The sequence below is a fragment of the Salvelinus fontinalis genome, chromosome 16 (genome assembly GCF_029448725.1).
Source record: "Salvelinus fontinalis isolate EN_2023a chromosome 16, ASM2944872v1, whole genome shotgun sequence".
In the NCBI taxonomy this organism is placed as follows: Eukaryota; Metazoa; Chordata; class Actinopteri; order Salmoniformes; family Salmonidae; genus Salvelinus; species Salvelinus fontinalis.
Window position 1 is genome coordinate 18,717,149 of NC_074680.1, and position 25,640 is coordinate 18,742,788.

The 25,640-nt window shown below is 45.1% G+C and overlaps 1 protein-coding gene across 1 annotated transcript; it reads left to right on the forward strand.

The window, feature by feature from the left end:
* Positions 1-5,521: 5,521 nt before the first annotated feature.
* LOC129812768 (protein FAM167A-like) lies at positions 5,522-8,227 on the forward strand. The gene is made up of 2 exons (XM_055864619.1): positions 5,522-6,052; positions 6,638-8,227. Exons 1-2 carry the CDS (start codon positions 5,684-5,686, stop codon positions 6,899-6,901), a joined length of 633 nt encoding a protein of 210 aa, XP_055720594.1. The 5' UTR covers positions 5,522-5,683; the 3' UTR covers positions 6,902-8,227.
* Positions 8,228-25,640: the final 17,413 nt, after the last annotated feature.

Here is a 25,640-nt window from a genome sequence, read left to right on the forward strand (position 1 = left end):
TACCAATAATAATTTAAAAACTCTTGAACCGTTCTAGCTAGATACACCATCACAACTTTTACATGTTCAGGCTATCCTAACTCGGCTGCATGACGAGTACATACAAACGCAAAGTAGACATGTTTCTTTGATATCAGTATCGGTGTACAAATTGTGTGATATTTCCCTCCAGCTGTTGACTTTTGCTTGCTTGTCCGTATACAACCGCATCGAAGAGTTGTAAAGGTTCTCGTATTGTCTCAACAGCTCACACAGACGCTCCTTCAAACTGGACATAGACATAATTGTGCTTAGCAAATCTCGAAATAAAAAGCACAAAAAAAGAAGCACACCATGGCAGTCAACAGCAAGGCAGGTCTCTGTATGATCCTGCTTACTCTGTACTCCAGAGAAGTGACAATGTAAGACATGATATCCCTAGTTGATATTGACTGTTAACATGAATGACTTTCAGCTCAAAATGCAGATGTAAAACGTAGTTCATTTCTGTATCTTGCGTTTTGAAAAGGCATCACTGTTAATGGCTGTAATGACAGGCTACATTTGCACAGCGATTGTGTTTGCCCTGTGCGTACGCGGGGTTCGCAAGCTTTGAACCGCTCCTTTTTGGGGATCAGGGGTCAAAAAGTTTGAAAACCACTGAGCTAGCAAACAGATTGCTGATTTGTTGTACAGCTATATCGGGTGCAGCGCAAACATCAAACTGTAGGGAGAGATAATTGCCATAAATGGATATGAAGCTCCCAAAAGGTTTGGATGCAATGGGGCATCAAGCAACAATTACTAGCTTAGGCCTACTGGTCTTTTGGTATGTCAAAATAGCTTGAAATTGATCATTTACTTATGAAGCTTGCATTTGGCATTTGTTGTTCAAATTAATTATTACATAATCAATATGTGTTGTAGACAAAATAATGAAAAGGGCTGTCTGGTATCCTCAATAAATAGACCAAGATTTGTAGTTAAACAAGTCATTACCTGTATACGCGACTTGGCATGACTTGCTCTTAGAATGCACGACTTGGACTTGACTCGACGTGAAACTTGCTTGTGACTTGGTCCCACCTCTGAAATTCACTGATAACGAAGAGGAAGAGCGAGGCCCAACTCAGCGGAAAATGTGTCTCCCTCCAGCAGGTGGTGTTCTTTTAGTGTTTCGCCCACCAAGCAAGGAGTTTTTTTGTGGAGGTCAATGAGATAGTGTCGAATTTGGTCAACAACAAAAAATGTATGGCTTATTTGCTATGTGAGATTTTTTTGATCGAATAGAGGTTTCGGAATGGTTAAGTTGTTATGAGTGTACTGATATAAGTAGGACACGTGACATCGTGGCAACTTTGAGAAAAAAATACGGGAGTTCTGATTGGTTTACTAAAAAAAATTGTGTTGAAATATACTTTTTCAGAGAATATGTGCACAAATTGAAGGTGCTTCCAAATTTGACAGTAATCATAAGAATATGTAATTGTCATAAACAAAAAAAATCAGCTCCTCCTTCAACGTAGATCGATCAGCTTCACTGTTTTCGCCGTCACCCACCACCTAAACTCAGCAAAAAAATAAACTTCCCTTTTTCAGGACCCTGTCTTTCAAAGCTAATTCGTAAAAATCCAAATAACTTCACAGATCTTCATTGAAAGGGTTTAAACACTGTTTCCCATGCTTGCTCAATGAACAATAAACAATGAACATGCACCTGTGGAACGGTCGTTAAGACACTAACAGCTTACAGACGGTAGGCAATTAAGGTCACAGTTATGAAAACTTAGGACACTAAAGAGGCCTTTCTACCGACTCTGAAAAACACCAAAAGAAAGATGCCCAGGGTCCCTGCTCATCTCTGTTAATGTGCCTTAGGCATGCTGCAAGGAGGCATGAGGACTGCAGATGTGGCCTGGGCAATAAATTGCAATGTCCGTATTGTGAGACGCCCAAGGCAGTGCTACAGGGAGACAGGACGGACAGCTGATCATCCTCGTAGTGGCAGACCACGTGTAACAACACCTGCAGAGGATCGGTACAGCCGAACATCACACCTGCGGGACAGGTACAGGATGGCAACAACAACTGCCCGAGTTACACCAGGAACGCACAATCCCTCCATCAGTGCTCAGACTGTCCGCAATAGGCTGAGAGAGGCTGGACTGAGGGCTCGTAGGCCTGTTGTAAGGCAGGTCCTCACCCGACATCACCGGCAACAACGACGCCTATGGGCACAAACCCACCGTCGCTGGACCAGACAGGACTGGCAAAAAGTGCTCTCCACTGACATGTCGCGGTTTTGTCTCACCAGGGGTGATGGTCGGATTCACGTTTATCGTCGAAGGAATGAGCGTTACACTGAGGCCTGTACTCTGGAGCGCGATTGATTTGGAGGTGGAGGGTCAGTCATGGTCTGGGGCGGTGTGTCACAGCATCATCAGACTGAGCTTGTTGTCATTGCAGGCAATCTCAACGCTGTGCGTTACAGGGAAAACATCCTCCTCCCTCATGTGGTACCCTTCCTGCAGGCTCATCCTGACATGACCCTCCAGCATGACAATGCCAACAGCCATACTGCTCGTTCTGTGCGTGATTTCCTGCAAGACATGAATGTCAGTGTTCTGCCATGGCCAGCGAAGAGCCCAGATCTCAATCCCATTGAGCACGTCTGGGACCTGTTGGATCGGAGGGTGAGGGCTAGGGCCATTCCCCCCAGAAATGTCCGGGAACTTGCAGGTGCCTTGGTGGAAGAGTGGGGTAACATCTCACAGCAAGAACTAGCAAATCTGGTGCAGTCCATGAGGAGGAGATGCACTGCAGTACTTAATGCAGTTGGTGGCCACACCAGATACTGACTGTTACTTTTGATTTTGATTTTGACCCCCCCTTTGTTCAGGGACACATTATTCCATTTCTGTTAGTCACATGTCTGTGGAACTTGTTCAGTTTAATGTCTCAGTTGTTGAATCTTGTTATGGTCATACAAATATTTACACATGTTAAGTTTGTTGAAAATAAACGCAGTTGACAGTGGGAGGACGTTTCTTTTTTTGCTGAGTTTATATCTTTAGTGTACAACATGAAGTTTCCCACTGCATCTCAATGGGTCATGGCTAGAAGGGTCCAGCCATGTCAATGATGGGCAGAGGAGCAGTAGCTACATAAACAAAAATCCTGCACATGCTCAGAAATCTCCGTAACAATAGCCACGGCAAGTCAGGTTCCAGAACATCCGGAACCGCAGCCATTCTGTTCTAAAGATAGATATGGTTTTAAAAAGTTAATGGTAATAATTCATTCAGTACAGAAATGTGTAGGTGGCTTAACTTACCCTATCCCGCCGCTCAACTTATCCCATACCCGGGGTAAGTTGTGCCGAGACCACTTTTTTGGGACGAGCTATGTTTTCCAAACTACGTTTACACGAAATTCTGATAATTTCCAGGGATACAGGAAATCCTGAAATATATGTAGATAACTTTGCTTGAAAAAATACTATATTTCCTTTGACGGAGTGAAGCTCAACTTACAACACTGTCACCTACAGGATACATATGGTATACACCATCCAACGAAATGGTTACTGGCAGGTTCCTTCTCGACAATGCAACAACAATAAGAGAAAATAAAAGATAAGAATAGGAACATAAAGTAAATAGCACAATAGAATAAACAAATTAATTTATAGTCCAATATTAACACGTTTTAGGGGGCAAGTGTTTATATTGTGCAGCATTTAGCAATCATAATAAGAGTGTATATCAGTATGCGTGAGTGCATTTCAGTATGCGTGAGTGCATGTCAGTATGCGTGACTGCATATCAGTATGCGTGAGTGTGTATCAGTATGCGTGAGTGCATGTCAGTATGCGTGAGTGCATATCAGTATGCGTGAGTGCATATCAGTATGCGTGAGTGTATGTCAGTATGCGTGAGTGTATATCAGTATGCGTGAGTGCATGTCAGTATGCATGAGTGTATGTCAGTATGCGTGAGTGTATGTCAGTATGCATTTCAGTATGCGTGAGTGTATATCAGTATGCGTGAGTGTATATCAGTATGCGTGAGTGTATGTCAGTATGCATGAGTGTATGTCAGTATGCGTGAGTGCATATCAGTATGCGTGAGTGTATATCAGTATGCGTGAGTGCATGTCAGTATGCATGAGTGTATGTCAGTATGCGTGAGTGTATGTCAGTATGCATTTCAGTATGCGTGAGTGTATATCAGTATGCGTGAGTGTATATCAGTATGCGTGAGTGTATATCAGTATGCGTGAGTGTATTTCATTATGCGTGAGTGTATATCAGTATGCGTGAGTGCATGTGTGCTGAGGTGCAGAGAGTCAGTGCAGGTGGTCAGTCCAGTTCAAGTGTTCAGCAGTCTGATGGCTTGTAGATAGAAACTGTCTCTGAGCCTGTTGGCATCAGACCTCATACTCCCATACAGTGTGCCCGACGGTACAGGAGTGAACGGCTCGTGGTTGGGGCGTGTTTTACACTGTGCCTAAGAACAGCTCTTAGCCCTGGTATATTGGCCATGTACCACACCCCCTCGGGCCTTATTGCTTAATTCGACCATTGGAGTTGGGTATGTATAAAAATCATACTAGATTTTATGAGTGAAATCAGCTGTCTCTTTCAAGCTGTTGTTGAACCATCCCAGACTAGTTAGTTTACATTACTCATCTAGTAACTTCAGGTCACCAACCTAAAGCAAGTCACTGTATTGGTCAACATTTGTGAATACCATTCTCATTTCCTGTGTGTTGACCTAGTCTTTGATAGAAAATTGATCATCCGGAGGTCAAACAGTAGGTGGCAGAGAGTAATGTTTTCACTCACATATAGTGTAAAACATGCAGCAAGCTGCTTGCTATCCCATCCATTTTACCAGCAGCCCATTATTGAGCAAGTCAAAATGATTCCCTGTGCGTGTTAGAATATCACCACTAGATGGAGACATTGCCCTAAAGGAAAACATTCCAATCCTATTTCTGAGTTTACGTTTGCATTTTTGTCATTTAGCAGACACTCTTATCCAGAGCGACATACAACCTAAGTAAGACAACCACATATCACAGTCCTAGTAAGTGAAATCTTTATACAGTTTGTCAGCTGTTCCAGCCAGGATCATGCACTGATACATAATTTGTATGTATAGCTACTGTACCTGTCCTAATAAAAATGAATTGGTAACACCAAAAGAATTCAAATCTAATCAGATAAGAAATATTTTAATTACAAACATTCCATATAAATGCTAAATATATCTAGGTGTCATCTTAACTTCACAAGTTTCAGAGATATGGATAAATCCATGTCACTTTTATCCCATTGCCATTTTCCAGTAGGATTTTTTAAAGCCTTTGAACCATAGATATGTCAAATCAAATCATTGCATTCCAATGTTAAAAGTTGCACCTGAGTGCTGCCATAAGTAGACACCGCTAACTCTTTCTTTCACCAACGTGTGGTCACATGGATACTTGAGGGAGGCTGCACACTTGCATGGCCTACACCTCTTCTCCCTCGCAGCCTCGCTCAATAAGGGGCGGTAACTTTTGTTTATCCTTATCACTCTATAAATAAAGTAAGGATCACGAGTACACTCCAATCCAGAACTGGCAAGCCCACTGACTGAACACTCAAGGGACATATCCTGCTCTGTGAATAACTCATTCAAAAGTTTTTGCAGCCTCTATGATGTCTTTTTACGCAGATCCATTTAAAACGTCTAGTGCACTTGCAATGGACTTCAAGGAGCTGGGAGGCGAGGACAACAGCGAAGGAGATGCAGAGGGAAACGCTGAGGATTTGAACAATGTGAAAGTACTTACCGAAAAACTAAAGTTGCAAACCCGCAGACCATCCTACTTTGAATGGCAGGAGCGCTTGCAGAGCCGACCGTGGAAGGAGAACCCAAATGGTTTAGATAATAGTCAAGAGACTGCAGAGAAATATGTGTTTTTGCCTGAAATTATGCGGGATGAGAACTCAGATCTAACCATCCGCAATATCTGTGGCTTCGATACCATTGATGATGCGTTGGATTTTCTTAGAAAAGAGCTGGTGAGTGCACTTATTTTAATGCAGATATTGTCTCTTTTTTTCTCCAACTCTGACTCAGTTATTTTTACTTGGACATGTTAGAAATTAATAAGGCTGCAATATTTCTGCATAACGTCCTAGATATTTAGAATCAGATATACAATGAAAATACTCAAGTCAATTTGACTCGGACACAATTAGACTATTTGGCAAACATAATTACCAGGTAGGTAGTTTCACTGGTTTGGTTTGCCTGGTTTGTGCATCCTCATGACGCAAGTGTGCCATAGTGCAGGGTCTATGTGTCAGCCACCAGTGTCATGTGATGGAGACATCTATGGAAAATAAACCTGTTTTCAGGTTGAGCTCTGATTTCAGCATGACTTTGTGCTATCTTTGCATCCAAAACAATGCAAACACTCTAAAACAACATGAACCCTGTGTTAATTTCAGAGCTGAAAAATCCTAAAATAGAACAAATAATTTTTTACACAGATCATGTGTTGGTGTCTTTACACACATCAATGACGAAAACCTAATCCAAGGGATTGAGTGCTTGAATTGATATTTGATTGCTAATCTCTTCCCTCTCTCTTTCATACTCAGAGGGAGATGCGGTTCCAGGATAACCGTCTGGCACGCCAGCTGATCCGTCTGCGCGTAGAGATCCACCGGCTGAAGGTGGAGCAGGTGTGTCACCGCCACAAGGAGATGCTGGACGACGCCACCTACGAGCTGGAGGAGTGTGGAGAGGAGTCCGACCTGCTCTGTGACATCCCCATGAAGGCTGCCTTTGCTCTGTCCACCCCCCTCAAACACCTTGGCCTCACCAAGATGAACATCAACTCCCGACGCTTCTCCCTCTGTTAAAACACATACCACCCTGCGAGGCTTGGTTTACTGTATTAAAGCCTCTATCTAATCTATGCAGGGTAATCAGGGGTTTTCCACTGCACAGGTTTCTGTTATGACATGAGGGAAGAAGAATGGCTGGCAGAGCATGCAGACTGTAATTAGCCAAGTGGGAGGAAATGGAAATGACTCCTCTGATCCGTGCCCTAGCCCTGACGTGAGAGAGACACAGGCCTCCATAGTAGAGCCCTGTAGGCGCACGGCACACACCCATAGCAAAGCTGCACCTTTCCAATGCACCTCAGGGAAGGTGCGGACTGATAGGTCAGAGTAGATGAACAGGGAAGATAGTGATGAGTTGTGGCTCTGTAATGGATATAGTTTGAGTTTGGATTGCCATGGTGTCAGATCAATTGCACTGTATTCAGATAATTAGATATGATGACCCACTGACATAGAATAGGCCTGACTGCCATAGTGGTACTGTAACTAGAGATGTCTCTTGAGCGGTGCACAGGGGAATTGTCTTTCTTCAGAGAAAGAAAAAATGGTCACAGCGCTAACACTCATTAACACGAGTCCCATACTTTAATCACAACCCAGGAGGAAGTATGTATCTCTTCATACAGACACCTTAACACTAGTCACACCACCAGGGACATTTGACAGCCCAATGGGAAGCATTTCTCTCCCCTCTGCATTGGCAGAGTCCCAGTCCACACTCCCCAGGAAGCTGTAGGTCACATTCCAGCATTCTGTCACCTCTTCTTCTGAGACCAAAAATAGCAAGGACCTCCATGGGGTCATGGCTTCAGTGATAGGACATTATTGGAGGCGATGCCTTATGTAGTACTCCATGCTTTTTATTTTCCTTTAGATGATCCAGATGTTGTAGACAGATCACAGCCCAATGTGCTGTCATTGTGCTTTACAGTAGATTATAGGCTTGGCCTACTGCAATGTTGTCCAAGTAAAAAACTGTATCAAAGTTTTAGATGTATTTAAAGATATTGTTCTCAGGAAGAGAGGGGAGAAACTGAAAGAATTTTGGGGGGACATTTGAGGGAGTGAATGTTGAACAGGATTTGGTGGGTGTTAATTGATGTTACAAAATGTTTGCTGAATATACACAAAGCAAAATGTAGATTTGTAAGTGCTTTATATTGATTACGTACTGAGTTCTACTCTGCTAATGCAGGAATATCTCAAGGCCATCCATTTAATGTATGAGGGAAATGACTAGAGGCAGACTAGAGCGGTTTTCAAGATGCTTGTTTTTCAATGTATTTGTTTAAATGCACAAAAAATTGCAACAAACTTGAAAATACACTTGAGAAAAGAAAATTGTTGTCTGTCTGTCAATTAAGGTAGGCCATCGTTGTAAATAAGAATTTGTTCCTAACTGACTTACCTAGTTAAAGGTTAAAAAAAGTTAGAACAGGGTAAATGACCTGAGTCATTACCTGAGACCTCACTGAGTGCTCAGTCAGCTATAACCTTTCACATCCAGAAATAGCTTCAATGCAGCCGTTTCCTCTCAACTACATCAGGCGTTTGTCTCTTAAAAATTACGTGGTGTAAGCTGATCCTATTAGAAAACCTCCTAAGGCAGGGTTCCCCAACTGGTTGTTTTATTTGCGCCCCCAAGTTTTCTGAGCCATAAAAAAAAAAAGTTTTTTTCCATTGTTGCACATAAACTGTAAAAAACCCAGGAAATCAGCTCCAAGTGATTTTAATTTGGGAAATCTGTTCCCAAGTATTTCCACCCATTATAGAGAGACACGTGATCATATGCAAAGGTTTGAAATTATTACGTTTTAGTCAAATATTATATCGGTTTGTGCTTCTTGCGTTCCATTTGCAGGCTACAAATTATTTGTAATTATGTTCCGACCCCCCTACCTTCCTCTCAAGAAAATATCTGCCCGCGGCTGAATCTAGTTGATGATCCCTGCCCTAAGGGGTACAGCATAAATGGATGAATTCATAACGATGTCATCAATTATTCTACAAAATGGGTGACATGACATACTAGTTTACACTGAGATTACCTCATGAATGACGTGAGAGAGAGATTGATAACTAGGCCAATTGGAACCATTTTAATTAATTATAGGATATACAGTGCATTTGGAAAGTATTCAGACCCCTTCCCTTTTTACATATTTTTGTTACATTACAGCCTTATTCTAAAATGGTTGAAATAAAAAAAATCCTCATCAATCTACACACAATACCCATAATGACAAACCAAAATCGTTTTTTAGAAATGTTTGCAAATGTATAAAAAAAATAAAACATACCTAATTTATACAAGTATTCAGGTGCATCCTGTTTCCATTGATCATCAGTGAGGTGTTTCGAGAACTTGATTGGAGTCCACCTGTGATAAATTCTATTGATTGGACATGATTTGGAAAGGCATTTGGAAAGGCACAAATCTGTCTATATAATGTCACACAGTTGAAGATGCTTGTCAGGGCAAAAACCAAGCCATGAGGTCGAAGAAATTGTCCGTAGAGCTGGATCTAGAGACTGGATTGTGTTGAGGCACAGATCTGGGGAAGTTTAGCAAAACTTTTCTGAAGTATTGAAAGTCCCCAAGAACACAGTGGCTTCCATCATTCTTAAATGGAAGAAGTTTGGAACCACCAAGACTCTTCCCAGAGTGGACTGCCAGCAAAACTGAGCAATCGGGGGAGAAGGGCCTTGATCATGGATCATGGAGGTGACCAAGAATCCGATGGTCACTCTGACAGAGCTCCAGAGTTCCTCTGTGGAGATGGGAGAACCTTCCAGTAAGACAATCTTTGCAGCACTCCATCAACCAGGCCTTTAAGGTAGAGTGGCCAGACGGAAGCCACTCCTCAGTAAAAGCACTTGACAGCCCACTTGGAGTTTGCCAAAAGGCACCTAAAGGACTCTCAGACCATGAGAAACAAGATTCTCTGGTCTGATGAAATCAAGATGGAACTCTTTGGCCTGAATAGCAAGCGTAACATCTGGAGAAAACCTGGCTATATGATCACACCGGTAATAGATCTGTTGTTGTATTACTTGTGAAGCACAGCTGAGTAAGCATACAAATAATTCCCTTTTTATTTTTATTTAGCACTGAGTGGAAATAGGAAGAACGTGCATTTTATGGCTTATACAAATGTTGAATACAAAGTGTTGACAGTACTGAGTAAGAACTTTAAACATTAACTCACTCATAAAAACAGCATCTCTTTTGTTGTATTCGTTGACAGTCTCTCTTGTCATGGTTTTAAACTAGGGCTGTCGAAGTTAACGCATGCAAATCTTGGTGGAGCAAACTGCAAAAATGGTTTTCGATGCTTTCCAGCAAAGCCACTACACAACACAACACTAAACAATACATTAATTGCACTATAACGGTGACAAACGGTGCTCACAAACTGTTAGGGCCTTCTTTTCAGCCACTGCTACACCTGGTTATCAACAAAACAGTTAATTCAGCCTCATTTACTGCCGTTTAAAAAAAAAACATAACTGATATGGCTGACTTGCTTAAACAAATGTGGTTTCTACTGACAATTGAGATGTACAAACTATGGCATAAGGGGACGACGAGCGGATAAGAGGCAACCAGTCAGTTTGATTAAGATATTAATGAGCATGCTAGGATGGACGTAGTCAATATACCTATTTGTTCAGCACTTTTGAAATGTACAGTGGCAGAATTCAGAACATGGGCCATTCTTACAGCAATCTCCCTGTACACAAGTCAGAACTGTAGGATGAATAAAGGGGGAATATAAGCAGACAATGAAAGCTCTTACAATATTCGATGATGACATTTCTCTAAAACAGGCTATAGGCTACATGTGCACCACCAAGTCAGAACAGTAGGATAAGTTAGGAGTGGGAAGGGGACCATATTATTAGGGTGATGCACATGGGCTACTAACAGCTTTCTACACAACATGCACTTAGTATTACTTTCTTATATACAATATACATATCTCCCTGGCATAATACATCATTTATGCAGCCGCACACAATACATTTTTGGACTCACCTTGTTATGCTGTACTCACTTGAACAGGATGGTGGTGCGGCGGTCCTTCGTGGGCAAATTTTGTCATCAAACTTTGTCATTAAAGTCTGTCAATCTCTGGATTTATGGTGCTTTCAAGACAACTGGGAACTCTGGAAAAAAACAGGGTTGAATCATGACGACAGTGATCTTCAGGATCGGAGCTCTAGAAAGAGCCCCGAATTCCCGACTTGGAATTCCGAGTTGGATGACCATTCAAAACGTATTTTCCCAGTTGGAGTTCGTTTTTTTTTCTTCGAGTTCCCAGTTGTCTTGTACTCACTGAAGTCTAATATTTCCCAGTTCCGAGTTTCCAGTTGTTTTGAACAAGCCAGAATGGCAAATGTATTCAACCTTTTCTGGCCCATCATGCTGAATGTGTATCCTTTAAGTCTGGAAAAGAGACCCTTAAACCCAGACTTGGACCACACACCCACTCCACTGAATAGCAGTCTAGTGATTGCTTTGCAACGCTTGCAGTTTAAAAAAATAAATAAATAATTTCACCTTTATTTTTCCCAGGTAGGCTAGTTGAGAATAAGTTCTCATTTACAACTGCAACCTGGCCAAGATAAAGCAAAGCAGTGCGGCACAAACAACACACAATTACACATGGAATAAACAAAACATACAGTCAATAACACAATAGAAAAAAAATAGCCTATATACAGTGTGTGCAAATTAGGTAAGATAATGGAGATACAGCAAAAAATAGGCCATAGTGGCGAAATAATTACATTTTAGTAATAAACACACGAGTGATAGAGACTGGAGTGATGCAGAAGATGAATGTGCAAGTAGAGATACTGGGGTGCAAAGAAATAGAAAAAAAATAGCAGTATGGGGGTGAGGTAGTTGGATGGGCTATTTACAGATGGGCTATGTACAGGTGCAGTGATCTGTGAGCTGCTCTGACAGCTGGTGCTTAAAGTTAGTGAGGGAGATATGAGTCTCCAGCTTCAGTAATTTTTGCAATTCGTTCCAGTCATTGGCAGCAGAGAACTGGAAGGAAATGCGGCAAAAGGAGGAATTGGCTTTGGGGTTGACCAGTATAATATACCTGCTGCAGCGCGTGTTACGTGTGGGTGCTGCTATCGTGACCAGTGAGCTGAGATAAGGCGGGGTTTTACCTAGCAGTGACTTATAGATGTAGATGCCAGTGGGTTTGGCGACGAATATGAAGCGAGAACCAGCCAACGAGAGAATACAGGTCGCAGTGTGGGTAGTATATGGGGCTTTGGTGACAAAACGGATGGTACTGTGATAGACTGCATCCAATTTGCTGAGTAGAGTGTTGGAGGCTATTTTTTAAATGACATCGCCAAAGTCAAGGATCGGTAATATAGTCAGTTTTACAAGAGTATGTTTGGCTGCATGAGTGAAGGATGCTTTGTTGCGAAATAGGAAGCCGATTCTAGATTTAATTTTGGATTGGAGATGCTTAATGTGAGTCTGGAAGGAGAGTTTACAGTCTAACCAGACACCTAGGTATTTGTAGATGTCCACATATTCTAAATCAGAAGCGTCCAGAGTAGTGATGCTGGACAGGCGGGCAGATGCTGGTAGCGATCGGTTGAAGAGCATGCATTTAGTTTTACTTGCATTTAAGAGCAGTTGGAGGCCACGGAGGTTTGTTAACACAGTGTCCAAAGAAGGTCCAGAAGTATACAGAATGGTATCGTCTGCGTAGAGGTGGATCAGAGAATCACCAGCAGCAAGAGTGTTACATTCCCCAGTTTCTGTGTTGTATTTGAGTGTGTGTGTTTCAGGAGATGGCTTCCTGGAAGCCTCCCCAACCAGCTGATTGGTCGACTCAATGGATAATGGATGATTAGAGAGCTAACCCCGCCCCCTCGTCAAGATGCAGCTGTATCCAATTAGACTCATGAAGCTATATAAAAGCCAGTGTTCTGTTCAGGAGGAGGGGGGGGGGCAGAGACAGAGACAGATATATATATATATCCTTGCTGGAGAATTAGATTATGATATAGTGTTTGTTGCTTTGTCAAAGTTTCTTTAGTGGCCTGAGCTAGTTTACTCAGTTTTGTTGTAAAGTGTTTGTGTTGTTTGTTAAAATTGTTAAATAATTATTCTGTTTCATTTGTTCTCAGGGGGGAAGGAGAAGGCACTTTGGGAGTGCTTAGGCAAGAGGCCCGCGGGCATACATATACCCGTAGTATATTCACTGTCTAGGCACACTAGGTAAAACCTGGGCGGACCACCCCCTGTATTTTGGTTAGGGCACCAGGTGGTGCTAAGATAGGTAAGTAGTGGGTAGGCAGGTTAGATAGGAGAGGGGGAAGCTTAGATATTTACTTTCTTTGCTTTGGTTCCGTCCAGCCCCTTTTCCCCATATTACCGTTTAAGGAAATAAATCCTAGTAAACGGTAAATTCTGACTTTTGTCATCCTTACTCGCACCTACAGTCCATACCTCTTTCACTTCACGGGGAGTTGAGTTGTAGCAGGGTGTTGCGTTCCCTCTTCTCAGAGGTGTGCGTAACAAAGAGCGACATCATTGATGTATACAGAGTAAAGCGTTGGCCTGAGTATTGAGCCCTGTGGCACCCCCATAGAGACTGCCAGAGGTCCGGATGTCACGTTCCTGACCTATTTCTGTTAGTTTGTTATATGTGTTAGTTGGTCAGGACGTGAGTTTGGGTGGGCATTCTATGTTTTCTGTTTCTATGTTGGTTTTTGGGTTGCCTGGTATGGCTCTTAATTAGAGGCAGGTGTTTGGCATTCCTCTAATTAAGAGTCATATTTAGGTAGGCGTTGTCACAGTGTTCGTTGTGGGTGATTGTCTTCCGTGTCTGTGTTTGTACACCACGCGGGACTGTTTACGGTTTGTTCGGTTTGTGTAGCCTATGTTCCTATTCGTGCGTTTTTTCTTGTTTTATGTAAGTACGTCGTCTAGGTCGGTCTACACCGTTTGTTGTTTTTGTTAGTTTATCAAGTTCGTGTTTTCGTTAAATAAATATGTCTTTTCACTACGCTGCGCCTTGGTTCCCTCAATACTCCTCCTCTTCGTCTGATGAAGAGGAGGAGGACTGCCGTTACAGAATCACCCACCAAAACTCCAGAACCAAGCAGCGGAGTAAACGGAGTAAGGGACAGAGAAAGAAGGAGGAATGGACTTGGGACGATATATTGGACGGGAAAGGTTGCTACACATGGGAGGAGATCCTGGCTGGTAGGGATCGCCTCCCATGGGAACAGCTGGAGGCACTGAGGAGAGCAGAGGCTACCGGAGAAGGGAACCTGAGTTATGAGGGGACGCGTCTTGCACGGAAGCCCAAAAAGCCCGTGAGTAACACCCAAAAATGTATTGGGGGGGGGGGCTAAGAGGTAGTGGGCCAAGGGCAGGTAGGAGACCTGCGCCCACTTCCCAGGCTTACCGTGGAGAGCGGGAGTACGGGCAGGCGCTGTGTTATGCAGTAGAGCGCACGGTGTCTCCTGTACGAGTGCATAGCCCAGTGCGGGTTATTCCACCTCCCCGCACTGGTAGGGCTAGATTCGGTATTGAGCCAGGTGTCATGAGGCCGGCTCAACGCGTCTGGTCTCCAGTGCGTCTCCTCGGGCCGGCATACATGGCACCTGCCTTACGCATGGTTTCCCCGGTTCGCCTACATAGGCCGGTGCGGGATATTCCACCTCCCCGCACTGGTCGGGCGACCGGGAGCATTCAACCAGGTAAGGTTGGGCAGGCTCAATGCTCAAGAGAGCCAGTACGCCTCCACGGTCCGGTATTTCCGGCGCCACCTCCCCGCCCCAGGCTAGTACCTACAGTGCCTACACTACGCACTAGGCTACCAGTGCGTCTCCTGAGCCCTGTTCCTCCTCCATGCACTCTCCCTGTAGTGCGTGTATCCAGTTCGGTGCCTCCAGTTCCGGCACCACGCACTAAGCCTCCTGTGCGTCTCCAGAGCCCTGTACACACTGTTTCTTCTCCCCGTACTAATCCTGATGTGCTTGCCCTCAGCCCGGTGCCACCAGTGCCGGTACCACGCACCAGGTATAGAGTAGGCTTTGAGAGTCCAGTGTGCCCTGTCCCTGCTCCCCGCACTAGCATGAAGGTGCGTGTCCTTAGCCCGGTGCCTCCAGTTCCGGCACCACGCATCAGGTCTACAGTGTGCCTTATCCGGCCAGAGCCATCCGTCTCACCAGCGCCATCTGAGCCATCCGTCTCCCCAGCGCCATCTGAGCCATCCGTCTCCCCAGCGCCATCTGAGCCATCCGTCTCCCCAGCGCCATCTGAGCCATCCGTCTGCAATGAGCCTGCAAAGCCGCCCGTCTGCCATGAGCCTGCAAAGCCGCCCGTCTGCCATGAGCCTACAGAGCCGTCCGCCAGACAGGAGCCGCTAGAGCCGCCCGCCAGACAGGATCTGCCAGAGCCGCCAACCAGACAGGATCTGCCAGAGCCGCCAACCAGACAGGATCTGCCAGAGCCGCCAGCCAGACAGGATCTGCCAGAGCCGCCAGCGAGCCAGGATCTGCCAGAGCCGCCAGCGAGCCAGGATCTGCCAGAGCCGCCAGCGAGCCAGGATCTGCCAGAGCCGCCAGCGAGCCATGAGCAGCCAGAGCCGCCAGCGAGCCATGAGCGTCCAGAGCCGTCAGCCTGCCATGAGCGTCGAGAGCCGTCAGCCTGCCATGAGCGTCGAGAGCCGTCAGCCTGCCATGAGCGTCGAGAGCCGTCAGCCTGCCATGAGCGTCGAGAGCCGTCAGCCTGCCATGAGCGTCGAGAGCCGTCAGCCAGCCATGAGCGTCGAGAGCCGTCAGCCAGCCATGAGCGTCGAGAGCCGTCAGCCAGCCATGAGCGTCGAGAGCCGTCAGTGAGCCATGAGCGTCCAGAGCCTTCAGCCAGCCATGAGCGTCGAGAGCCGTCAGCCTGCCATGAGCGTCCAGATTCGTCAGTCAGCCATGAGCTGCTCTTCAGCCAGAAACGGCTATATACCCAGAACTGCCCCTCAGTCCAGAGCTGTCTCTCTGTCCGGAGCTGCCCTTCAGTCCGGAGTTGCCCCTCGATCCTGATCTCCCTCTCTATCCTGAGCTACCTCTATATTCTGATCTATCCCTCTGTCTTGTGCTATCCCTCTGTCTTGATCTATCTCTCTGTCCCGGTGTTGTCCCTATCAGTGATGTTACCAAGAGGATTTTGTGGGGGTAGAATGAGGGTGGACATTTTTAGGGGGAGATGGAGGCTAGGATTGATTATGGTGGGGTGGGGACCTCGCCCGGAGCCTGAGCCACCACCGTGGTCAGATGCCCACCCAGACCCTCCCCTAGACTTTGTGCTGGTGCGCCCGGAGTTCGCACCTTATGGGGGGGGTTATGTCACGTTCCTGACCTATTTCTGTTAGTTTGTTATATGTGTTAGTTGGTCAGGACGTGAGTTTGGGTGGGCATTCTATGTTTTCTGTTTCTATGTTGGTTTTTGGGTTGCCTGGTATGGCTCTTAATTAGAGGCAGGTGTTTGGCGTTCCTCTAATTAAGAGTCATATTTAGGTAGGCGTTGTCACAGTGTTCGTTGTGGGTGATTGTCTTCCGTGTCTGTGTTTGTACACCACGCGGGACTGTTTACGGTTTGTTCGGTTTGTGTAGCCTATGTTCCTATTCGTGCGTTTTTTCTTGTTTTATGTAAGTACGTCGTCTAGGTCTGTCTACACCGTTTGTTGTTTTTGTTAGTTTATCAAGTTCGTGTTTTCGTTAAATAAATATGTCTTTTCACTACGCTGCGCCTTGGTTCCCTCAATACTCCTCCTCTTCGTCTGATGAAAAGGAGGAGGACTGCCGTTACACCGGACAACAGGCCCTCCGATTTGACACACTGAACTCTATCTGAGAAGTAGTTGGTGAACCAGGCAAGGCAGTCATTTGAGAAACGAAGGCTGTTGAGTCTGTCAATAAGAATGTGGTGATTGACAGAGTTGAAAGCCTTGGCCAGGTCTATGAAGACGGCTGCACAGTACTGTCTTTTGTCGATGGCGGTTATGATATCGTTTAGGACCTTGAGCGTGGCTGAGGTGCACCCATGACCGGCTCGGAAACCGGATTGCACAGCGGAGAAGGTACGGTGGGATTCGAGATGGTCAGTGATCTGTTTGTTGACGTGGCTTTCGAAGACCTTAGATGGGCAGGATGGATATAGGTCTGTAACAGTTTGGGTCCAGGGTGTCTCCCACTTTGAAGAGGGGGATGATCGCGGCAGCTTTCCAATCCTTGGGGATCTCAGATGATATGAAGGAGAGGTTGAACAGGCTGGTAATAGGGGCTGCGACAATGGTGGCGGACAGTTTCAGAAATAGAGGGTCCAGATTATCAAGCCCAGCTGATTTGTATGGGTCCAGGTTTTGCAGCTCTTTCAGAACATCTGCTATCTGGATTTGGGTAAAGGAGAAGCTGGGGAGGCTTGGGCGAGTAGCAGCGGGGGAGGCAGAGCTGTTGGCCAAGGTTGGAGTAGCCAGGAGGAAGGCATGGCCAGCCGTTGAGAAATGCTTGTTGAAATTTTCGATTATCACGGATTTATCGGTGGTGACCGTGTTACCTAGCCTCAGTGCAGTGGGCAGCTGGGAGGAGGTGCTCTTGTTCTCCATGGACTTTAGTGTCCCAGAACTTTTTGGAGTTAGAGCTACAGGATGCAGGATACTAAGGATACAGGATACTAAGCAAACGACAGTCCATCATTACTTTAAGACGCAAAGGTCAGTCACTCTGGAACATTTCAAGAACTTTGAAAGGTTCTTCAAGTGCAGTCGCAAAAAAACATCAAGTGCTATGATGAAACTGGCTCTCATGAGTACCGCCACAGGAAAGGAAGACCCAGAGTTACCTCTGCTGCAGAGGATGAGTTCATTAGAGTTTCTAGCCTCAGAAATTGCAGTCCAAATAAATGCTTCAGAGTTCAAGTAACAGACACATCTCAACATCACCTGTTCAGAGGAGACTGCATGAATCAGGCTTTAATGGTTGAACTGCTGCAAAGAAACCACTACTTTGAGAGACACAGAATTGGTTTTTGCATGTGTGGATCCCACCATGAAGCATGAAGGAGGAGGTGTGATGGTGTGGGGCTGCATTGCTGGTGACAATGTCAGTGATCTATTTAGAATTCAAGGCACACTTAACCAGCATGGCTACCACAGCATTCTGCAGTGATATGCCATCCCATCTGGTTTGCGCTTAGTGGGACTATAATTTGTTTTTCAACAGGACAATGACCCAACACACCTCCAGGCTGTGTAAGGGCTATTTGACCAAGGAGTGTTGGAATGCTGCATCAGATGACCTGACCTCAACCCAATTGAGATGGTTAGGATGAGTTGGACCGCAGAGTGAAGGAAAAGCAGCCAACAAGTGCTCAGCATGTGGGAACTCCTTCAAGACTGTTGGAAAAGGATTGCAGGTGAAGCTGGTTGAGAGAATGCCAAGAGTGTGCAAAGCTGTCATGAAGGCAAAGAGTGGCTACTTTGAAGAATCTAAAATAGATTTTTATTTCTTTAATACTTTTTTGGTTACTACATTTTTCCTTATGTGTTATTTCATAGTTTTGATGTCTTCACTATTATTCTACAATGTAGAAAATAGCAAAAATAAAGAAAAATCATTGAATGAGTAGGTGTGTCCAATCTTTTGACTGGTACGTTATAAGTAACGTTGCAAGTAGCAATGGAGGACATCTTGGCAGGTTAAGCTAGAAGAGTGTGCGCGCGAGCGGCCTATGGACAAGTCGAGGAGCAGCAAGCTAACACAAGCAATAGCTTCGTCTTGCTGGCCAGTCCACATCGTGGAGAACAAATGCTTGGGGGATATCATTCGGATAGCATCAAAAGACTAAACGTATGAGTTACGTATGAGTTATAATTTCCCAATATAACCTTTCAGATATTTTCATATCTGATTAATAGTCTTAATTTATTATTTACTTTACCTCACATTAGTCTCATTCCAAACGCCGTAAATTGTTGGTTATCTGCACGAACCCAGTCTTCACTATGAGTCATCCATACATCAATTGTCTTAAATCATTTATTTATTACTAACTAAGTAATTCACAGAAATGCATAAACAAATAAAGTAAATATGGTTACAAGAAATGATAGGAGAATGTGCCCTAGTGGGCTAAACCGGCATGGAGGCTTGTTAGACCAAAGGGAAGTGGGGGTCGACTGAGAAGTCACTACAGAGTTAATAATTATAACAATTGAAATGCTAATCCTTTGCACATGAACGCTCACTCATTTGGGAACAATTGCAATCAATATATACGTATATTTACGCTCAGTGTGTCGTCTTGATCGCTGTTGAAAAGTTAGTTTCTGTTGGAGAGTTTCTGTCCTCTCTCTCTCTCTGTCGTGGTTAGAGTGGATAGTTCAGAGTGACATTCATTCGTGTTGTTGTAGAATGGATGTTTCGGCGGTTGTTGTTCTTCGTGTTCAATGATACCGAATTCCTAGCTGCAGACTAGTAATCAATATCAAAGACTTGTTCTTATTCTGTCGGTATCGATAGTCTAAGAGTTTAACCACGTGGTATGGTTAAAAGATTCAGCAATGGTCTGCAACCTTCGTCCCCTCCTAATGGAGAAAAACATGGTCTGGTGATAATTTCTCAAAGTTGGGTTTTATTCGGAATTGCAGAAAAGGGGCTGTCCCAGGATGCCTGACCCTAACTGGGCTCAGGGGCGGTCCTCTGATTTAGTTCAAATCAAAAGGGAATTGGATTTTCCTTCATTAAACAGTCCAAAATCATATTACACAATTTTACAAACAGTATCATACTCACTCGTTCATCTTATACAACAATTAGATGTAAACCTCATATCTGAGGCTATTATATAAATAGTGTTATGGTAATGTGGCCACACCGTCTCCCATGAGCTTCCCCAAGTTGTAACAAACGGACCAGTTCGTAGCTGGATTCTTTTTTTTTTTTTTTTTTAATTTTTATCCCCAATTTTCGTGGTATCCAATCGCTAGTAATTACTACCTTGTCTCATCGCTACAACTCCCGTACGGGCTCGGGAGAGACGAAGGTCGAAAGCCATGCGTCCTCCGAAGCACAACCCAACCAGCCGTACTGCTTCTTAACACAGCGCGCCTCCAACCCGGAAGCCAGCCGCACCAATGTGTCGGAGGAAACACCGTGTACCTGGCCCCCTTGGTTGGCGCGCACTGCGCCCGGCCCGCCACAGGAGTCGCTGGAGCGCGATGAGACAAGAATATCCCTACCGGCCAAACCCTCCCTACCCCGGACGACGATATGCCAATTGTGCGTCGCCCCACGGACCTCCCGGTCGCGGCCGGCTGCGACAGAGCCTGGGCGCGAACCCAGAGACTCTGGTGGCGCAGTTAGCACTGCGATGCAGTGCCCTAGACCACTGCGCCACCCGGGAGGCCCGTAGCTGGATTCTTCACCGATCTTTTATACTTTCTCCGGAACATGAAATTTGTACCTCAAGTTCTGTGAGATGGAAGAAATTCCCTTGTTCTCTATTAAAATTTACTCTGCTTCTTATACTGTGTGGCCATGTGGCAGGGTCTTCTCCTCAGGAATTTACGACCTCTCTCTGACCACAGCAGCGTAGTTGTAGGGGGCAGGGAGAGGCAGGGAGAGGGGGATGTGGCTTGCTGTACCCAAATAGGCCAACGTCATGACAATGTATAACAAGTCTTTCACAATTAACTGAAGTGATTTTGAATGATCTTTCACTGCAGGTACTTGCCTGAACTTCTGGGAGGAGAGAAGTACATTTCCTGCTCAGTGTTGTTGCCTGCTTTCTGCCATCTCCTTCAGGTAATGGAGAGCTCCGATGATGACCCTGTCTAAATGGTAAGATTCAAGCTGACATTCACAACAGACCTGGAGAAACGCAAGTGGAGAAGACACCAACCTCACATGGCTGAAGATCGCCACGGCACTCGACCCAAGGTTTAAGGACCTGAATTGCCTTCCCAGACCTGAGAGGGGTGAGATGTGGGCTTTGGTCAGCAACTTGATGAAGGAAGAGAGGCCTGCACAGCAACCTGATGAAGCAACAGAGTCAGAGCAACCAAAGACGAAAGCTGCCGAAAGCTATAGTGTCCCGCCCTGACCTTAAAGAGCCTTTTCTATGTCTCTTTTTGGTTTGGTCAGGGTGTGATTTGAGTGGGAATTCTATGTTCTATGTTCTATTTTCTATGTTTTTGTATTTCTTTGTTTTGGCTGGGTATGGTTCTCAATCAGGGACAGCTGTCTATCGTTGTCTCTGATTGGGAACCATACTTAGGTATCCCTTTTCCCTCCTTTCTGTGTGGGAAGTTGTCTTTGTTAGTGGCACTTATGCCCTGTAAGCTTCACGGTCGTTTTTGTATTGTTTATTGTTTTGTTGGCGACATTCCAAAATAAAAAGGAATATTTATGCTTACCACGCTGCACTTTGGTCCGCTTCTTTTGGCGGCCGTGACAGAACTTCCCACCACCAAAGGACCAAGCAGCGTGGTGAAAGGGACTCCTGGACATGGGAGGAGATCCTGGACGGTAAGGGACCCTGGAGGCAGGCTGGGGCGTATCGCCGTTCAAGGGAGGAACTGGAGGCAGCTAAGGCAGAGCGGCGGCGATATGAGGCAAGTCAGCAAAGCAGGCACAAGAGGCAGACCCCCAAAAAATATTGGGGGGGGCTCACGGGGAGATTGTCGGAGTCAGGTTATAGACCTGAGCCAACTCCCCGTGCTTACCGTGGGGAGAGAGTGACTAGTCACGCACCAGGTTATGCGGCTCTGCGCCGTGTGTCTCCAGTGCGCTCTCATAGCCCGGTGCGCTCTCTGCAAGCTCCCCGCAGTTGCCGTGGTAGTTGGCATTCAGCCAGGAGGGATTGTGCCGGCTCAGCGCTCCTGGTCTTCGGTGCGTCTCTTCGGCCCGGGTTATCCTGTGCCAGCTCTATGCACGGTCTCCCCAGTTCGCCAGGAGAACCCAGTGCGGCCTGTTCCAGCTTCCCTCACGTGCCGGGCTAAAGTGGGCATGCAGCCAAAAGGAGAGGTGCACGTGGTAAGCACCAGATCTCCAGTGCTCCCCCACAGCCCGGTTCGACCTGTGCCTGCGCTCGGGAGGTGCCGGGCTAAAGTGGGCATTCAGCCTGGAAGAGTGGTGCCAAGGCTACGCACCAGATCTCCACTGCTCCCCCACAGCCCGGTTCATCCTGTGCCTCCTCTAAGGACCAGGCCTCTTGTATGTCTCCCCAGCCTGGTGGGCCCTGTGGCAGCCCCACGCACCAGGCTGTCTATACGTCTCCTCCTATCAGTGAGGGTCCCCAGTCCAGAGTCTCCAGCGACGGTCTCCAGTCCGGAGCATCCAGCAACGTTCTCCAGTCCGGGGCCCGCAGCGAGGGTGTCCAGTCCGGGGCCCGCAGCGAGGGTCCCCGCACCAGAGGCGCCACCAAAGTGGGGTGGGCCAGTGGTGGAGCGGGGTCTACGTCCTGCACCAGAGCCGCCACCGCGGATAGATGCCCACTCAGACCCTCCCCTATAGGTTCAGGTTTTGCGGAGTCCGCACCTTTTGGGAAGGGGGGGGGGGGGGGGGGGGTACTGTCACGCCCTGACCTTAGAGAGCCTTTTCTATGTCTTTTTTTGGTTTGGTCAGGGTGTGATATGGGTGGGCATTCTATGTCCTTTATTTCTATGATTTGGTTTTCTATATTTGGCCGGGTATGGTTCTCAATCAGGGACAGCTGTCTATCGTTGTCTCTGATTGGGAACCATACTTAGGTAGCCCTTTTTCCCTCCTTTGGTTGTGGGTAGTTGTCTTTGTTTGTAGCACTATAGCCCTTAAGCTTCACGGTCGTTTTTGTATTGTTTATTGTTTTTGTTGGCGTCCTTCTTAATAAAAGGAATATGTACGCTCACCATGCTGCACCTTGGTCCGCTTTTTACGACGGCCGTGACATATAGAATATTTTTTGTGTTTCAGTCCAATGTGCGATTAACTACAGAATTTAATGCGATTTAATTATTTTTATCATTTGACAGCCCTATATTAAATGTTTTGAAATCTCACAGTATCAACTTTGCTGTAGCTTTCTTTTATGCCTGCTACAGTACATTACTGCAGACACGGTCATCTGAGCCACCCGATTGGCCAGCGGTAGGCCTATAGCCTACAGTGCACTTGATTTGCTCTCTGGACCTGCCGGGAAGGCAGAGATTGACAACCTTTACATGATGTGTCTGAAGGCACAATGTCGTTCTCCTCATCAGACGAGGAGGAGCATGGATCGGACCAAGATGCGGAGTAGGAGGTATTCATGATTTTAATGGCAAACCAACAAACACTACAAATTAACAAAACAACAAACGTGACTAACCTGCAACAGTCCTGTGTGGCCCAAACGCTAACACAGGAAACAAACACCCACAAAACACCAGTGAAACCCTGGCTGCCTTAGTATGACTCTCAATCAGAGACAAACGATACACACCTGTCTCTGATTGAGAATCATACCAGGCCGAACACAAAAACCCAACATAGAAATAGAAAACATAGACTGCCCACCCAAAACTCACGCCCTGACCAAACTAAAACAAATACATAACAAAGGAAAACAGGTCAGGAACGTGACACATCAAATGGTTCAAAATTGCAACAGTTTGACTAACCCGGCGCGCAGGGCATCTGAATCAGGTGCAACTACCTCCAACAGCCCCTAGAAAATCAACCGGTTGGTGAACACAGCTCTTGAAAGTTGAGTGAAGTTCAATCTCTGTTGGCTGATATTTCTGCTTCTCGGGGCTACTGCAGGCATGTTACTTGTCTCCACATAAACCTGATTAAACATGTTTACACTGAATCAATGACTCCTACTCTTCTGAAAACTGCTACTCTTAACTGAAAATGTACATGGTGTGTCTGTATGAGGGTCTTTCTATAAACGAGGGTACCAGTGAGGATTTCCTACACTAGACAACTTGTTCCAGCTGTTGATAAGTCATTGATAATAATCTGCCAAATTTTTTCATGTCATTACATGAAAATATTGGGGGGGATCATAGCTATATTCAATCAAGTTAACGAGTTGATTTAAAACCTATGTTTAACCCTTTATCATGTCAAGAAGGATTTGTCAAAAAATCATGTGACATAAAACATTACTTGTCTGTCCTTGCAATTATGGCAGTGTAAGTTATTGTTTATATAATATATTAAGCAGTAATCAGTTAAATTACATTGAACTTGAACCCTGTAAAAATCCTGGATCTAGCTGTTGAACAGTTTTTTTGTAGAGATCTCAGAAATGTTTTGCCCTGGCTACAGGTGGCTATATCTGTCCTGCTTATACAGGACTAGTAAAGACCCAGTGCACTACTTCTGTGATTATTTTATTATATATATATATATTTAAATATTCTCATTTTTCAGGGGGTGCTGCAGCACCCTCAGCACCCCTACTTCCCGTGGCTAAGTATGCATAATACTTTTTTAATGCACATTTGGTATCCATCTGATTAGTTAAGGTGTGATATTTTCACACATCATCTGATTGCGGATGGAATTTTCCAAATGACAGTGAAGTGATGAACAGCTGTTGTGATAGCCAAAGTGCTGTAAAAAAGATGTTCACGAGGAAATGGCAAGAACATGTTGGTGTCTCATTCATTACACTGGTGAAGACAGTTGTGCCTGGATCCAGGTTGGATCTAATATCCCTAGCAAATTGATGTTGATCATCTGTTGTTGTCTGCTTGATTTAGAACAGGGCCTCATTAGATTTAACAGAGAAAGCATTATTAAGGAAATTAGTTCATGTTTCTGTGCCTAGGACTGAACACCGAGTCTAGTGTGCACAATCGTGTAGGATAGACTGTTGCGCAACACCCAATTCTATTCCTATGAATTATTCCAGATATGACAACAACACATTAGGCTACTGGATTAGGCATATCTTGAAAATCAAATCCTCAATTTGGTGCTTGAGAAGTCCTTATTGTAGACAATTTATAAGTCTCCTACTCCCTTATAATTAACCGCGATTTAATTTGTGATATGTTTTTGTGAGAGACGTGGATACTTTCGTTTGTTTCCCGCTGCTTCAGTTGAAGGGTATTGCGCTACTCTGTTGCGGTAAAATCATGTGTGGTTATTATGAGGAAGAAGACAGCATCTGTTGGCTTCAACATGGCTTTACATACAAATACTGTTTACCTGTTTTTTGATCACTTTCTCATTATAAAAACAGCGATGGTGAGATGAATGCTAATGTGTCCCTGCGTCCGCCACATAGGCAACAGGAAATCGCCATGTATGCATCCAATATATTTAGTCAGGCAATGTCCACATTATGCTCACATATATTAGAATGTACGAATAATTTGAATATCAACGCATTGACAAGGCCTACATTTTTTAAATTATTCTTAATGTGTTAATGGCCTAATTTCTTGAAACTTTTTGCATGCTTTTTTTTTTAGGGGGGGGGGTTCTATATTAGGCCCTATGTGTACAATTATATCAATAATACAATTGTATTACATTGAGATCCTTGAAAATTACAATGAAGTGCTTTATAAAAGTTCCTGAAAGTCCTTGGATTTGACTTGCCAATGTCTTTAAGAACCCTGCTTAAAGGATGTATAGACCTAGGCCTGTTGTTGTTGTTTAGGTCGAGTTATGTTCCAATTTGTTCCAATTTGCATACATTCACTTTTATTCCTCTGAGTACAAATGTGGAGCT

Excerpts from the sequence above, each read along its gene's own strand:
- LOC129812768 (XM_055864619.1), top strand. The coding sequence starts at position 5,684 with ATGATGTCTTTTTACGCAGATCCATTTAAAACGTCTAGTGCACTTGCA. Across the intron at positions 6,053-6,637 it reads ATTTTCTTAGAAAAGAGCTG|AGGGAGATGCGGTTCCAGGA; the intron begins GTGAGTGCACTT and ends TTTCATACTCAG.